This window comes from Cygnus olor, chromosome 1 (genome assembly GCF_009769625.2).
Source record: "Cygnus olor isolate bCygOlo1 chromosome 1, bCygOlo1.pri.v2, whole genome shotgun sequence".
In the NCBI taxonomy this organism is placed as follows: Eukaryota; Metazoa; Chordata; class Aves; order Anseriformes; family Anatidae; genus Cygnus; species Cygnus olor.
Window position 1 is genome coordinate 45,969,609 of NC_049169.1, and position 18,421 is coordinate 45,988,029.

Sequence of the window (18,421 nt, forward strand, 5' to 3'; positions counted from 1 at the left end):
TACACTTGATCCCGTTGTCTATGTTGATAAAGATATTAGACTACAACGGTCCCAAGACAGATCCCTGAGGGACACCACTTGTCACTGGCCTCCACCTGGACAAAGAGCCATTGGCTATCACTTGCTGGGTGTGACCTGCAAGCCAATTCCTTATCCATTGAATGGTCCACCCTTCAAATCCATATCGGTCAAATTTGGAGATCAGGATGTCATGTGGGACCATGTCAAAGGCCTTTCAGAAGTCCAGGTAGATGACTTTGGTTGGTTTTCCCTTTTCAGCTGATGCAGTCACACCACGATAGAAGGCCACCAGATTCGTCAGGCATGATTTGCCCTTGGTGAAGCCATTCTGGCTATATTGGATCACCTCTTTTACTTGCATGTACCTTGACATTGCTTCGAGGAGGATCTGTTCCGTGATCTTTCTAGGCACAGAGGTGAGGCTCAGCAGTCTGTAGTTCCCTGTCTCCTCCTTTCTACTCTGTATAAATATGGAAGTGGTGTTTCCCCTTTTCCAGTCACTAGGGACTTCACCTGACTGCCAGGACTTTTCAAATATAACGGAGTGTGGCTTGGCAACTCCATCAGCCAGCTACTTCAGGACCCTGGGAAGTATGGCATCAGACCCCATAGACTTGTACCAGTTCAGTTTCATCAGGTGGTCTTGAACTTGCTCTTCGCTTACAATGGGAGGAACTTTGCTGCCCCAGCCCACAACTACAGGTTCAGGAAAATGAGAGACACTGAAAGCCAGACTGCCAGTAAAGACTGAGGCAAAGAAGTTGTTGAGTACCTCAGCCTTCTCCATGTCTGTCATTACCAGTTCTCCCTCCTGGTATTTCAGAGGGGGTACGCTCTCCTTAGCCTTTCTTTTCTGGTCAATGTACCTATAGAATCCCTTGTTATTCTTTGCACCCCTTGCCAAGCTCAGTTCCATCTGTAAATGCCTAACATCTATATATTTACTGACTTGCCCAAAACATCAGGATAAAATATAGGCATCACATGCTTCTCTTAATGACACATCAGTGACTTCCAGAAATACAAATTCAGTTCCAAAGGTACCTGAAAAAAAGCGATCATTTTCATGTTCTACATTCGATATTTTTTCCCCAATTTAAATTGGAGAATATGCACATGAACTCTGGAATTTCCCTTGCAACTATTATTATACTCGTTTTAGATTTATTTTTTTTAAGTTCACATGCAATTGAACTGATTTGATCCATTTGCAGCAATAAATTTGAAGAAGACTTTTGTTTAAAATAATCAACTAAATTACACAGTAACTTTTAAAATTTTATTTTTTTAATAAAAAAATATTTTTTTATTAAGTAAAGGCATATTTCCATAGAAATTCAATTAGAAATTATGCCAATAACTTTTATGAGAATTATTTTTTTGAAAAAGTCTATCTAAATCCAAGTATTCTCCAAATTATTCTTATCCATATAAGAACAATATAGATTCAATTTTTTTTTTCATAATTTATCTTTTAATAAAGATGTTCATTCAAATGTTTATTAGGAATTAGAATAGAGAGGCTTAAACTGCACTGAGAAAGAAAAAGTAGTAATGGATCCGAGTATCATGCAGTAAAGAATTTCTGTATCTCCGTACTTTTTTTTTTTTTTTTTTTTGTAGATTTAAAGAGAAATGTAAATAAATATAGTAGTACTACAGGGAGAGGGAAATGTCCAAGTCCAACTAGGTTATATATGAGTATTTCTCCTCTTAAAACTGATATCTAGTTTAAGTAAAACACTTGTCATTATATTACATTTCTGTTGTAAACAATTGTAAACCATCTGATTTTCAAATTAGACAGGTCCAGTACTGACATATGGTAAGAAGGATGCCATTAGTTATTTTTCCACATAAACTGTATAAATCTGTGTGCCATGTAAAAACTGTTTCATTCCTCAAAGGGAATGGACAATGAAGTCACAATGTTGTTCCCAAGAGCTTTTGTCATTCTTGGCTCTGTTTAGAGTTGCTGTTGTAAAATCACTCAACCCTTGACCTAGACATCCAGGAAAGCACTTTAATTCCCATTGTAATTAGTTACAATGACACGCTACTTGTTGAATTAATCAGGCAAACTTTTTTTTTTTTTTTTTTAAATATTAACATATAGTGGTGGAACTTCTCAGGCAAACAGCCTACCTGCTATAATAGATGAAGACAGACCGTTCTGAGATCATTTCTTTTTCTATCTTGAATATATTATTTCTATATTTTTTTCTCTATGTAATTATTTAATCATTGAAGCCTTATTTTTGTATCATTTTATCTCTATTAGACTATTGAGCAAATTTCCTTATATATACAGATTTTTTCAAACTTTCCCAGTGCTCCATCCTATGTAACTTTAATTCTTCTTTCATAATGGAGGCAGTAGCACAAAAGTTTTCATAAAAAAAAAAAGTCTTGCTTGGTAACTACATGGGGTTATGTGACAAAGAAATGGCTTGGCGATTTAGGGAAGTCTGCCTTTTAAAGTTCATTGTCAAAATGTTCAGGTAATAAAGATGTTGAGCATTCTCTGGAAAGGTCTGTAAAATCACTATCTGATAGTCATTATTGCTTGTACAATACTTGCATGGACTTCAAAAGCTTTAAAATGTGCTTGGCAAAAATAAAGAACTACAGAACTGTGCAATCAAAGTCTTGCATATGCCTATTGTTTTTTACTGGCTTTACGAGGACCTATATAATATTCATAGGAGACATTCATTTCCTGGATATCTCCTGTACCTTTTCACTATCAGACAGGCAATCTATAATAATTTTCTGTACAACAGATTTGCTAATCTGTCCTCTAATTAATAGACCTTAAAATACGATCTAGATTTTGTGGTGGCATGCATTCTTAGCTCAGTTATGTAATACAACCTGCAATACTGACCAGACACAATGTTTTGAAGACACTATTCAATTTTGGAGCAACAGAAGTCTAAGTTCTGGCTGTATATGGAAGAGAACAGATTCAGAGAAAGGCTAGAAAATGCCAAGACCATGCCCATGAAGAAACCCATGTAAGGGATGAATTATAAGGTACCTTCTTTAGTTCTGAAAGAGGCCCTTTGGGCTATAGGAATAATTATTTGGTTAAAATATTATTATGAATTTTAAGGACTTCTGTTTTGTTCTATTTTGCATAATAATGGTCTATTTTTCTCCTTTGGTCTTACATTTTGTATCTCTTGTTTGCTCTGATCCTCAGGTCTCTGCTTTTCGTCTTAACGGCTGTTCTGTAGTTTCTAACATGAAATCAATATCTGAAATTTTGAACAGAATTCTAGTCTATTTCTTCAGTACTATGTGCAGTATTTAGTCCTTGGATACCAGATTTGAAGATCTAATCACATAATGTTAACTTGCATGCAGACTCATTTTCATATCAGGTTATTTGCTCACGCTAATGAGTGTTAACTCACAAACTTTCTGTACTTGAGGAACAACTGTTTATGTTTGGGCTTGACAATGTAGGCAATAGTACTAAATTATCATGAAATTCTTCAGGAATAATTTTTCGCGTCTTCCAAATTTTTTATTTTTATTTTTTTAAATAATAAGCTATTTCAGAGATACAAGGACAAAAAGTACCTTAAAGGTTACACCTGAGTTAGAATTGTCTGAAAAGTTTAGACAAGTCAGAAGTAACATCATTTTTGTGACCAAAGAAATCACATAACAGCAGCTTTTAAACTAGCAACGTTTCTTATCATCATATGTCAGGGTATTTTATTTTTTGTTTTGCTTTGTTTTATTTTGTTTGTTTTAATTCTTACTGTGTGTCTTCTATAAACAAATGCCTTAAGGAGGAAGCTCATAACACTTACTGAGACATCACTGTAAATATACTGTTATAATCCCCTCCATCTTAGGGGTCTCCCTGGTAATGCTGAACCTACTCTATCTATCAGTAGGCACTCGCTCCTTTCCTGAATTTGAAGATGGCAGGCTCTGTCAAAACCTACTTAAAAACTCTGTCCTCTCTCCTCAGGAAAAATGTTTGTTTCCAAGGTGATTTATTTCATGTAAACACAACTAAATTGTTAAAGCGGATAAAATTAAAATTTTAGAGGATGGTTAAACAAGTTGTAATTCTTTTTTTGAAAGTTAAAAATTATTCTGTCTTTTATTCCTGAACTGAGTTCATTAATTTATATCTTAAGGAGGGAAGAATGTCATATTATTAAGTTTTAATTAGGTAGTACCTTTCAGTTCTGATAACAATAAACGCAATGCAATGGCTGCATAAATGTAGGTAATTCAAATACTGTGTTTGTCCAGGTTGGATTCTTCTATTTTATTTCTGTGTTACCTGATTCATTTTGATTTTGAATCAGTTTGACATTTCATTAACTGAAATGTAGATTTACTTTGGCAAATGTGAAGAACAAACCATACAAAAAGTTCAACAATGTTCATTTGAAAATAATTAAATTTTGTTCAAATTTACAGATGGTCTTATGCTCCATGCTGTTTTAAAACATCCTTTTTTGTAAATATGCCCTTGCATGAAAATTCATCTGGAAATTCTCTATTTAGAGGGAGAAAATTTCAGTTTACTGAGCAGCAGCAGTAATTTGGGCCAATTGGTTTCTATGTCTATATCTGATGCTGAAATTGGCCAGTCACCATTTTTTGAGAAAATGACCACAGCCAAGTTAAATCTTATGTCTCTGAAATTTTAATGAGAATATTTTTATAATATAATATTGGCATAAGATTCCAAATAATTTACATATTATTCAGAAACGCTTGAAAAAAAAAATCAAACATAAGCAGATATTGAAGAGATAGATACATTTGTTTGACAATTATATACTAAATGTGTATTTCACTATTTACCTCTCAGAATGTGGAGATAGTTATACATCTAATTTCTTTGTGGAACTATTTCCATTGGATATGTAAATACTGTAACTGCAGGCAGAAATCACCATAATCATATGATTTTAATACTTAATTGTGGTAATTGTACACAACATTATACCGCAATTGCCTGTTAATTTATATGGTTCTGACTGTGAAATATTGAAAATCTGTGCTTTTATAAATAGGTTCTAATAAACTGTATAAATATATTCCAATAGACTATGCCTGCGAATTGTGGGTATACCATTGCACAAAAACAAATTTGTTTTGTCCAGTCTTGGGCCTTGTCTATATCCTGTAAAGGATATGTTAGGCTTCAGAAGAACTCAGAAAGCATATCACAGGTAGTTGGTAAATCATTGCAGCCATGTAGTATTGTGATAGTACATATTTTTACCTGAATTTACAGTTTTAGTAATAGAGGAAAGACCATGGGTGGTCTGAACAATTCACAATGATTCAAATAATTATTACTCATCAAGTCATACCTACCAATGGAAACCTCTCACTTTCTACCTGTCTCTTCCTACTTTCCAACTTATGTCTTGCAGCTTAGCAGGAAATACATTACCTTCTTTGGGATCCTCAAACTTGTATGGTGTTGCAGTTACCCGAAGAGTTTATTTGCAGCATAAATATTTCTGAATCTATTGATCTGTGTCTTCTGTCTCCCAGGTTCATCTGAGTCATATTGAATTACAAAATGAGATTAAAATAATAGTAATGTTAAAATCATAAAGCAGAGTTTTCAATTCTTGATTATAAAATTAGGAGCAATGTTACAAGGAAATAATAATAATAATAATAATAATAATAATAATAATAATAATAACAACAACAACAACAACAACAACAACAACAGCAACATTAACAATAACAACAACAATAATAAAGTAAATATTTTCTTTCTAGATATTACTACGCAATCATCCTGGCTAGCTTTTGAGTAAAACCCAAACCCTCATTTCTCTGACTCTCTCACTGTTTCTGTCTTTCAAAAGACATTTTTTATCTACTTTCACCTCTCTGTTCCCAGAACTTTCTTCAGTTGTTTCCTTTAGAAATACAGCTTGTTGGTTCAGACTTACCTCTTCTTTCTTCAAAACTGTATTTCTTTGCTTCCCTAGTATCTCTTTTGATTTTACATTAAATTTGTAATTCTTTATATGGTACATTGGCTTATTGGGTTTCTACTTTTAAAACCTTTTCAACTGTCACAAAATTTTATACATGATATATCAGAAGAGGCAGTTGATGTACATAGTTTTTAAATTTATAGTGTCTAGCCTCTTTTAAGTCTTCATAGTGACTACATATGATATATTAATAATATAGATGGCATACAGAATTCAGAGAGCTTTATAAATTATTTCTTTCCTCTCTGCTTGAACTTACTTGTCTGGGACTGCAAGTATACAAGCAGAACTGGAAGAAAGCCGTTAAGAAATCCTGCTTATTCCCAATATTTATTTATTATTAAGATTCTTTAATATTTTGGGGGAAAGACTTGAGGGTGGAGTTGTTTTATGAAAGAAAACCACACACCATCCACAGCATACAAATACTCATATTCCTTAAAATGTCATATGCAAAGTCTTTCGAACATTGACAGTTGCTATTTTACCTTTTTCCAAGCTTTGATTATTGTCTTTATAGTAACTTTTATAGTGATATATGAAAGTAGCCTTGTGCCTGACATACTTTTATTACACAGTTTTTCTCTGTATTTTTACTACTCTAATAACCAAATTCTATGATTTAAAACTGAGAAGAGAGACTTAAGTGTCAGGGTATTTCTAAGTGAAGGACTCGACTATGATTTCAGAAACAGTTGAATCCAGAAGGGTTACAGGTTTTGGCATATCATCATGAGCAACATGTTTTTTGGGGGTCATGTTGTTAAAAATTTATTGGGAACAATGTGGACACACAGTGACCTGATCTGTTTGAGACTCACAAAGCTGAAGTATTGATGTATTATTAGTAAAATTTTAGTGGAGTCATTCTGAAGTATTTAGCATGTATTAGCATACATTGTATTGCAAACCCTGCCTAGGTAGTTATCTCATGGAGGCAATTTATGCAAGCAGAGCCATTCCATTGTGTGTTTAAACATGAATTTCTGAAGCTTTTGTTTTGTTTTAACAGAACAATGAAAATGAAACAGCATTGCATTGTGCAGCTCAATATGGTCATTCAGAAGTAGTTGCTGTTTTGTTGGAAGAGCTAACAGACCCTACAATAAGGAACAACAAACTAGAAACACCTCTGGATCTGGCAGCACTTTATGGACGTCTGCGTGTTGTAAAAATGATCATCAAAGCATATCCAAACCTGATGAACTGTAATACAAGAAAACACACACCTTTGCATCTTGCTGCACGTAATGGCCACAAAGCTGTTGTGCAGGTGCTTCTGGAGGCTGGAATGGATGTCAGCTGCCAAGTTAGTGCACAATTTCTTCCCTTCTTTTTTCCTATCCTTACTTACTTTCCTTTATCATTAGAATATGAATGAAATGCAACTTTTTTTTTTTTCCTTTGATATATACCTGCATTTACTTTGTTAGAAATGCTACAATATAATAATATACAAAATATACATTTATCTTTTACAACCCAAATTATGTGTTCTCAAGTAAGATCTGTGTAGACATGGAAATCATATTGATCATTCATATAAATAAATATATATATTACACCTCATTTACCCAGGGCTATCCCATTCTAAAAATGAAGCAAATAAGTGATAATAATTCTGATTTCTTTTTCTTTTCTAAATATTTGTTGTATAAATCTAAAAGAAAATTCTATAGCAATACACTCCTGCAGTTACTGACTCCAATATATTAGCTGTTTCATGCATGTAATTCCATGCACAATACAATACAATGGTGTAGAAGGGGTAACTTTAAATAAAAGTGGCATGGATGGGAATAGAGACAAGGTACAGCAAAAGTAAATTTTACATCCACTTCATTGTAGTGGAAAGTGTCCAAGACTTTTAACTACAGAAGACCTGATTCCGTTATGTGTGAAATCAAGATTTCTCTTGATTTGATTGGTGGTGTACTTTATCTGAGGTTAAAATGTGTTTTATCTTCAGATTTAAAGTAGCTTTCTTGCTGTCTTAGTATAAATAATGCACTTCGAATTAAAGTGGTTTCTACTTTGTATATATGTTCAAATTGAAAAAAGTCAACACATAATTACATCTGTCTTAGAGCCACATCCAGGCATTCTTTATCAATAGGTACTAATTAATCTTGTGAATCTGCCTAAACTTTGGCTAAGATCTGTAGTCATTAGGCTTCCATCATATTTAATCAAACACCTTTGTACACTAAGAAAGATTACACCTGTTTCCACGCACTTTTGTTATTCATGGATTTTCAATCAAGACTTTTTTTATTATTTTTTTTTTTTAGCTTTTGAGGAAAAGAATGTAAAGTGGGAGAGAAAAGATAAATGAAAAAAGGCAAACAAAATTTTAATATATATTACGATTAAATATCTTAAATGATAATGAAAATGTGATAAAATTTTTTTACAACTTTTATTAGCTCTAGTATCTTTAAAGCTGGCATTGTTAGTTGCTTCAAACTATTTTGAACTGAAACAGTTTTTCTTCTGTGCTTTACCTTCTTGTGTATTTGCCTACCATTTTGTTTGCATCTAGGGCAGCATGAAATTTGCTTATAATTTTCTTTACTAAAAAGTGATTCACTTGCAAAGGCAAACTCATGCAGCTCTTTTGTTTCAGCTGTAATTTACTATCACTACAACTTCAGTAATTTAGAAAAGTTTAATGCTAAAGCAACACATAACTGAACTGTCAAATATATGTTTCTGAATGTACAATTTCTTTTCTATCTGTAGCAAATTAATGGGGAAAAAGACAGAAGGAGACTGAAATGATGCTTGAATTGATGCTTAAGAAATAGAATAATTGAAGAAAAATAGTCTGTCATGGCAACTTACAAACTGATGGTTACGTGAGGGTTGAATATGACACAATGCTTTTATGAAATGTGTTCTTCCTCTTATGTAATCTAGATATTTTTAGCACTACTGTGAATTCTCCTAAGCTATTTCTATCTATAGTTATACCATTTTTTTCACATTTTTTTAAAAAAATATAGTGGCTGCAAATTTTATACAATGACATCTCTTAAGTAGAAATGAGAGGTTCTTTCAGTAATGATGATCTATTTGCCATGCACAATAGAATCTTAAGATTGGTTTGTTAGTTTTTTGACAATCTAATTTTTTAAAATTATTTATATTCCTATTTTTCTTTGTTATTTTTAGACTTTTTTTTTTTTTAACTTTTGCAGTGCCATAAGAAAATATAATTTATTTATTTCCTCAGCAGTATCCATTTTCTCCATCAATATGTTTCTGTAATTCTGCATCTTAGCATGTTGGCAAGTTGGCTCTGCACATATTGTTAACTTCTATAACCTCTGAAAACTTCTTTGTTGATGATAACTGTCAGCTCATTAAAATGAGCAGAGCATACAATATCAGCCTGTTAGTTAAAATGAACTCAGTGGTTTAATATTCATTAAATTGCTCTGCATCACTGATTAGGAAAGAACAATATACAAAATATAATCCCATGTGGTAAATAAAATTGTACACATTCATACACATTAAATAATTTCAGCCTATCAGCAATAAAGAGTTACCAGAATGTAAAGAGACAATTATAGAAGTAGCCTATCTGATATCACTCTCTGTAAATGTAAATATTTGTTTGTTTAAATGGGAAGCTTACTTTAGCCATGTTCTCTTTCTCTTCTGTACTCCCAGAGCACTTCTGATCATAGCAAATATTTGGACTAATAATAGACAGCATTTAATTTTTGACTGAATTAATCACACATTCATTTCCCAGGTCTATCCAATATCCTTCAATCTGAAATTATTTAGAAGTGGGCAATACAAATCTGTTTCATCTCTTTATGCTTTGAAGTTTTCATTTTAATTGAAACATATGAAAAATACACAGGTTTTGGTGAGTGATAGATTTTGGGCCCTCAGTATAAAATAAGATAACTGCACAGTATAGTATGTTTCATGTAAACAGTAATTTTATAATTGTAACTAACTTTGCAACTTTTGCCCCATCTGCCTATCCCACTTTTATCTACCCCTATTTGCCTTCCCTGTCTGACTCAGTAATGATGGCAATTTCCATTGCTTGTCTCCGAAGTTCTGCAAAGAGCTATGTGCCTTTTTGCTGTCACTACGTATGGTGGATATTCCCTGAATCAATTTGCAAAGCTACCACTCTGTGACTCAGAGCATCTCTGAAACCCGTATCAAACATATAGTAAATTGCCAATGAATAAGGACTAGACAAGTAACCTAATTACAAACTCTCACATATTTACATAATTAAAACAACAACAAGCAATTCTAATAAAAACTTTAATGATTTTATGTGAGCCTGCAAATTGTACACCAAATTGATCTGTGTATCTTGGTGTTCTTACTCACAATGCCCTTCTACCCTTGCTTGTTTTGTGTGCCCAGCTCTAACACTCTGCCTGCATTTAACTGTAAGCTAGTTGGGGCAGGGACATTTTATTACACGCTTAGCACAGTTTGTGCTATAGTTCTTTTTATTTGGTACACAGAAAACTTAAGGCAGGGAATCAATATGTAATACATTGGTGCAAACTAAAACAGACTGTAGCTCGCTGTGTTCATGAAAAAATATCGTCATTTCTTGCATTAAATGTCACTGTGGAAGAATTTCCAGATATTATGGTAGTGTTCACTTTGCTATATGATCCAAGGCAATGAAAACTTCAGAGAGTGAAGCAGAGAATATTGTCTATAAATTTCAAGTTTACTTGTTGTAGTATAGACATCAAGAGTATATTAGCACGTATGTACACCTTTATAAGTGAAAAAGATCTACACTTAAAAACTCTAGTGCATTTCACATAATATAGAATACAGAGATTATTTGCAACTACATTTTTAATACTTCCAGTTTAAGTAATGTGCTCTATTGCACCCAAAACAACAACAATAAACATTATTTCTGTCTTCAAATAGTAGTCCACATGTACATTTACAAAGGGATATGAATCTACTCTGCCAGTCCTCCCAGTAACCCTTAGCTCTGTTCATCCTGAGCATTAGCACCTTATGTTAAAATGGAGTTTGTTAACTGAACACTTTGCTAACAAGGACAGTTCTGCCTTCTGGACAGTTTTTTGGGTCAAGAGGGATCTGATTTACTCATTAGGTATTCACTATTACCATGAAATCCTGCCTAGAGCTTTTAGGATTTACATCAGCATTCATCCTTGTGACATCTCATGCAGAATTATACATCTGCATTTCACAAGTCTGTTTTCAATCTCCATATTCCCAGACTGATTTTCTTTCAATTTGCTGGTAATATTTCTCTTCTTGTTTAGAAAATCACCTACATAGTGGACAAATCAGTCCACTGTTTATATGGTGTGTCTTTCAAATTCCTCTTCCTGACAGATTGCTTGTAGCATATGCCTCATTTCTCGGATATGCATTCATTAGCATTGATTGATAGCTTGGGGTTGTAAAGCAAAGACTGCCCTGGAACTCAGGGCAGTGCAGAATACCTGCAAAGAGTTTCAGGATCATGTACAGATATGACAGGAAATATCATCATAGAATACATCAAGGAACAAGAAAATGCAAAAAGAAAAAAATATCATTTGGCTTTGGATGCTCTCAGGTTGTCCCCAGATTTATTTGTCTTAGACATCACCAGCAAATTTTCTCTTCTCATGTTAATCTTCATTTCATTTCTTATGAGGTATATGCTTTGGTCAACTGTTACTTGCCTTCCCTTCAGTCTCTCTGATTTGGGCAATTTTGATCAATAGAAAGGACTACTTCCAGTTCTGATAATTGTCATATCAGGACCTTTCCCATCTCTTCACTAAGGAGTCTAAGGATCAGTTCTCTTCCTTGTCCTCTAAGCAGTTGATTCAGCATACCAGAGCATTAATCCTGATCACCCCACACAAATGGATTCTAGATAGATGTTGTCATTAAAATATGTTGGCTTTTTCCACTGAAAAAGGTTCCTTATTAATGTTAATACAGAAATCTCTCTACAATTTCAGCCAAGACACATCTGATTTCTCTTCCTACACTTCATCTGTAGGACAATAAAACTTAGTGCTGAGGCTTCTGATAACATTTGAACCTCTGTGGATTTCATTGCTGGCACATCACAAAATCACAGAATCATCTAGGTTGGAAGAGACCTCCAAGATCACCGAGTCCAACCTCTGACCTAACACTAACAAGTCCTCCACTAAACCACTAAACCATATCACTAAGCTCTAAATCTAAACATCTTTTAAAGACCTCCAGGGATGGTGACTCAACCACTTCCCTGGGCAGCCCATTCCAATGCCTAACGACCCTTTCAGTAAAGAAGTTTTTTTCTAATATCTAACCTAAACCTCCCCTGGCACAACTTTAGCCCATTCCCCCTTGTCCTATCACCGGGCACGTGTGAGAATAGACCAATCCCCACCTCACTACAGCCTCCTTTAAAGTACCTATAGAGAGCAATAAAGTCACCCCTGAGCCTCCTCTTCTGCAGGCTGAACAATCCCAGCTCCCTCAGCCGTTCCTCATAAGACTTGTTCTCCAGACCCCTCACCAGCTTCGTTGCCCTTCTGTGGACTCTCTCGAGCACCTTGATATCCTTCTTGTAGTGAGGGGCCCAAAACTGAACATAGTACTCGAGGTGCGGCCTCACCAGAGCCAAGTACTCTAAGATGCAAATATGCATCACTGTAATTATTATCCCTTACAGAATCACAGAATGGCTGAGGTTGGAAGGGACCTCTGGAGTTTGTCTGGTCCAAAACCCTGCTCAAGCAAGGTCACCTAGAGCATGTTACACAGGATCACAACCAGGTGGGGTTTTGAATATCTCCAAAGAAGGAGACTCCAGAACCTCTCTGGGCAGCCTGTTCCAGTGCTCTGTCACCCAAACTGTAAAGAAGTTCTTCCTCTTATGGCAATGAAACCTCCTGTAGTTCAATTTATACCCATTAACCCTTGTCCTATCACTGGCCACCACTGAGAAGAGTTTGGCCCCTTCCACTTTACACTGTCCCCTCAGGTATTTATAGAGGTTGATAAGATCCCCTCTCCATCTCCTCTTCTCTAGGCTAAACAGGCCCAGCTCGCTTAGTCTTTCCTCATAGGACAGATGCTCCGATCTCTTAATCATCTTTGTGGGTCTATGCTGGACCCTCTCTGGAAGTTCTACGTTCCTCTTGTACTGGGGAGCCCAGAACTGCACAAAATATTCCAGGTGTGGCCTCACCAGAGATGAGTAGAAGGAGGGGATCACCTCTCTTGACCTGCTGTCCACACTCCTCTTGATGCAGGCTAGGATCCCATTGGCCTTCTTGGCCACAAGGGCATACTGCTGGCTCATGGTTAACTTGTTTTCCACCACGACCCCCAGATCTCTCTCCATGGAGCTGCTCTCCAGCAGGTCATCCCCCAACCTGTACTCCATTTTTTTTGTTTTCTACTAGGACACATTGCTGGTGCATGTTCAGATATGAGAGAATATGTTCAACTATAGTCAATTATGTTCAAAGATGAGAAAGACATTTCAATTTTCTTAAAACAGTGAGTGATCCATTGTGACTGACCATCTCTTTTGGTGTTTTTCTCTGACAGGTTACCATGCCAAGCCTCTCCCCATTATGGCTTTTGAATTTCACTTTCTATCTTTCCTAAGTCAAATAGTTTGGGGGCCAAAGCTCTACTTCACTTCCTTGATGACAATGAACTGTATGTTAACAGTACCAGGTCCACCCAATAGTCTTAAGGTTTTTTCATGTCAGTAAGTGACCAATCCAAAGGAAATGCTATATCTGCACAAACACTGAAGGCAATATGGTGAAAATAGGTTGTGTCAAGGCATTATGTGAGATTTCTGAGGTCAAGCGTTTTTCAATAATCAGACCTCTAGCTATCAATACCCTTTATTAGAACTGTTTCCATTCCCAGTAATTTCTGAGCTGCACCTTAAGCTCTGTATGTACCTTTGTGGTTGCACTATGTCATTGAAGAGTCACCCAGTGTTAAAGGTGGTCACAGTTAGTGCAAAACTCCTGTAGATGCTTTTTGAATGAAGGATTCTGAAATTATCTCTAAATAAATCTCAATATTTAGTTTTCTCATTCAAAATGTCTGTGAATGTACATCTGGATTGCTTCCAAAAATGGAAAGATTAGAAATTGTTTTGAGATATGTATTTCATATGCATATTATCTTATTGACTTTCTTCTCCTATCTATTATACCAATGGTATACCTGATATGCTGAATGTAAATGCCATTTGGCATGCTCTACTTTATACATCCACATACTAAGTATGAAGAAAGTTAAAAAGTGAGTGTTCCTATTAAGGACATAACAAGGAGTTTTCAGGCTCAACTTATAGAATGTATATGTATGCTTACCATGTGCCCACATCCCACCTCAAGATCACTGATTATTTCTAAGTATCTATTATTTGCATCTCTGTAACAGTAGTGCATTTTGATATAGCTAATAAATAATGAAGTACTATTTTATTTCAGAGTTAAAATACTTTTTTTTTTTTCCCCCCCCGGAAGTCTTTCCATCATAACAAAAATGACAGCTGCATTTGGATAGAACTGTAGCAAAAGTGAATAATCCAACCAGCAAATCCTTTAACAGTTGCCCACAAATCAAAACCACTCAAAAACTAATTTACTGTCCAAAAAAAGCAGATTAGCCAGAGATTCAGTGAGATCTAATAGTGATTTAGCTATTGCTGATGCTATTGTTTGGAAAGGCATTTCCAAACAATGTTCAGATTCTTGAGTAACAGTCAGCAATACAAAATAATAAGTAGCTTGTTAAGAGAGTTAGTTTGTTTTCAGAGCTTTACATTTAAGCAAAATTTCCATTCACATAGAATTTTGTGTCAAGGAATTCTGCAAAATCAGGCTCACAGATGTCTAAGGCAGGGTTTAAATGATCTAAATATAAACTTCTAATGATGGAGGTGCCTTAGGGTATCCAAGGCATCTGCATGGGGCAGATAAGATGCAGATCAAAGGCAGCATCAACTGGAATAACAGCTGGAGGCCAGGTGGGGTATCGTCAGGCAGCTCTCACTGTGCACCTGAATTGAATCCCTAGGGTGATCCACTTTCAGTCTAAAATACCTAAGTGTAGATGTCTACACGTAAACTGACTCTGCTGAATAGCTATGTTCCACTGACTACTAATTACCTTCTCACTGCCCATAACAGGAGTTTAGAAATTTTGCACAAATGCAATTTTGTTAATTGGGAGTTTTATTTCACATGCCTTATATTTTATTATATATTTGTTAATTTTTATAGTAGATCTGACAGCATTTATGTTCTTATTTTGAAGAAAAAAAATACGTTAGGGTAGTATTTTTTCTTGCCCATTCAATATTATTTAATAATATAGAGGGAAAAAAATACTTATTTTCTAAACGTATTATTTTCAAAAAGATTCCTTGGTATTTTAGATTTGTATTTTAAATATCACAATATTTTTGTTTCTCTAGACAGAAAAAGGGAGTGCACTACATGAAGCAGCCCTGTTTGGAAAGGTGGAAGTAGTACGCATTTTGCTTGAAACAGGTAAATTTAACTTACAGGAAGCACTGAACAACTACTCTAAGTATTCCTAATCTGGTGTTTGCCTCCTCACATTTTGTTTATTCAAATTACTGTTATATTTCTCAGCCCTTGCAAATCTAATCACATGTAATTATCATTAAAATAATGTTCTTTTAGAATAAGAAATGAAGATACACAATGAGAACAAAAGTAATGTTTTCTCTAAGACTCAGAAATTCCATGTATGAGTCAGTGTATGCCACTGTATTCTGAGAATAAATGTGTTCTGAGAGTGAAACGGCTACATAATTTTTTTTTTATTCACTCTGAAAGACAGGTTCAGCAAGGAAATAAAAGGCATTATTGTCCCATTTCTTCTTTTATTCCATTTATTGGAGCCTGTGGTGGTCTCCATGACTTTAAGATTATAAAGCAGTGTAGTCTCTTGTCACTATGCCTGAACTGACCTAAGCTGCCTATTGGCTTTCCTCCCCAAACTGTTCTGTAACCACTGTGAAGGAAGTTTGATTATATGTCATCACTCAGAGATGACAGTGTTATTACATTATGGAGATTCCATATACTCTAACTCTTCATTTCCTGTTTTGCAGACACTTATTTTTAGTCATTTCGCCATGCATTAAAAAGAGGTGATATACCACTGTGCAGTTCTGGCTTTTTATTAAGCAAGATTCTGGGGATTTAATCTCCATTAAAAATTTTTCAGAGCTCCCATGTACAAGGTCTAATTCTCCTGCTTCACTGCCACTAGCAATCTGACCAAGGTTGTCCAAGCAATAGGATGCACTGGCTGCATGTTTGATCTCTTGGTACTCCATTCATATTTCATCTTCCTGCATAATATCTTCATCAGAGCCTCAGCATTTTCTCCTCAATTTGTCTTCTCATGGTAAAAGAGGTATAGGACACGTGCGTAGATGAGTAGGAGAAGATGAAAAATCAGCTCAAGAGGAACTATCAGGAACCTGTTTTGAAAGTGAGAACAATGCAAAATATGATGAAAGGAGAGGTTATTTAGCAGTTCCAATAGGAAGATATAGAGCTTCATACATTCTGATAGTCTTTGGTCATAGCCTTTTCTTTGACTTACCCTTTAGTCAATAGAGGTACATGTTCTAAAAGCCGTATTTATGCATTTATACACACCCCTGTCTACTCATAGGTATATTTACCCATAGTTCTGCACACACACCCTGGATGCCCTTGTTCTGCAATTAAATTGACCCAAGAGATCATAAACTAAGCCAGAACAGGTTTCTTTCTTTGATTGAGACACCAGAATACTAATTTGCACATTATTTCCTAACAAACATGCCATTCTGCCTGCTCCTTCATTGCCTGGATAAACTTAGGCTGCCTCTGAAGGTCTATCAGAATTGCTTTTGTACTGAAAGGAGAGGAGAACATAGATATAGTCCCAACAAACCTATCTACTACGTAAGAGTTTCAGAATTATTTGAGGTAAATTGTTATCTGAACAACTGTCTTCTTAGATAAGTAAGAAGACCAGTGAAGATGAGAATATCCAGAAACAACTCTTCTGAGACACATGAAATTCCATTATAGCGAGGTTTTTACTGATCTTTATTATCAGTGCTTATGGGATTATACCGTACAAAAGAAGGAATGTCACAGCTCCTCAACTAAATCTCAGCTTGTGTATATGTGATCTGAGATCTACTTTCAGAAAAAAAGGTTCTTCCCAAATGTTTTTCTGTATGGATGACTAAGGAGCAGGCAGAAAGGGATCTGCACATGCCCTCAGAAATGTAGGGCGTCTTTATATTAATTCACATAAATAGTAAGGAATGGAGAATATCACAGAAATATGGGAAGCCCTTAGACCACAGATAAATAATACTTCTCAAAGACTAGTACATGTTGTAGCCTCTACCACTGTATGATTGTACAAGACATTGGAGTAGGAACTTCACTGTGAATTCCTTCAACTCTAAATGCTCTGCACTTCTGCAGTGTTCCTCACCTGGTCCCTTTTCATCTAACAATCCCCTTTTCTCTAGTTGTGCTTCAAAAATGGCTCAGATGTTATGAGTAGCATTGCAAAGGAAAAGTGTAAGTTGGTGTCTTCCGACTCTGAAAATAAGCTACCATAGCTAACTAGCCCAGCAATCTTTTGGCTTTATTTTCATTGAGAAAACAAATATCTCTTTCTCACAAAATGAATTAGGAGACTCTCCTTCAGTAAGGAAATAGCAAGAGCTGCAGCTTTTTCTGGTGAGTAGAGAGATCCCATCTTGCTTCCAGAACATAAATCTTCATAAATCCTGCTTCTGATTTCCTCTATTCGGTTTCCTGAGAAGAATCTTATTCCAGTTCTTATGATCTTTTATCCCTCTACTTTTTCTGAAAGTACATCTAAATTAAAAAACAACTTCATTCTTATACCATAAGTTAAACATCCCCAAAGAAGTCCCCACAATACAAAGGTGAAGATTCATGCAGCAGCATGTGCATCGTATTCTCTGAGACCTATCTAGCATAAGCCTCAAACTTACGTATTTGTGCTTATGTTCACGGTTTGAGCCAATTACTTAGTCAACAGTTTGAGCAGTCTGTGAGTAAATGTTCTGGCTTTGCATACAGCCTTTACATTACATACGGGTATTTCAGTCTTTTCAGGGAGTACAAAACTTTGAAGGTTAATAACTTTTTCAGTGTTACTCCCAACACACATACTAGTAGTAGGCACTAGAAAAATACCCAATGAATTAGAGAAGACTGGGGAGAGTTAGAATCAAGACATGTAGGAAAAACATTCAGAGTGTTTCTTGATTTTATAAAACATTGTTTTCAGAATGGTTGTTTCATAGGAACAGTCTG

The 18,421-nt window shown here is 35.2% G+C and overlaps 1 protein-coding gene across 1 annotated transcript in view; it reads left to right on the forward strand.

The window, feature by feature from the left end:
• The window catches only part of LOC121063868 (ankyrin repeat and sterile alpha motif domain-containing protein 1B-like), a 269,342-nt gene that overhangs the window by 59,414 nt on the left and 191,507 nt on the right, over positions 1-18,421 (forward strand). The window contains exons 4-5 of the mRNA XM_040544776.1: positions 7,036-7,332; positions 15,505-15,580. Of these exons, the coding sequence (XP_040400710.1) occupies positions 7,036-7,332; positions 15,505-15,580 (373 nt within the window). The remainder of the gene's footprint in view (positions 1-7,035; positions 7,333-15,504; positions 15,581-18,421) is intronic.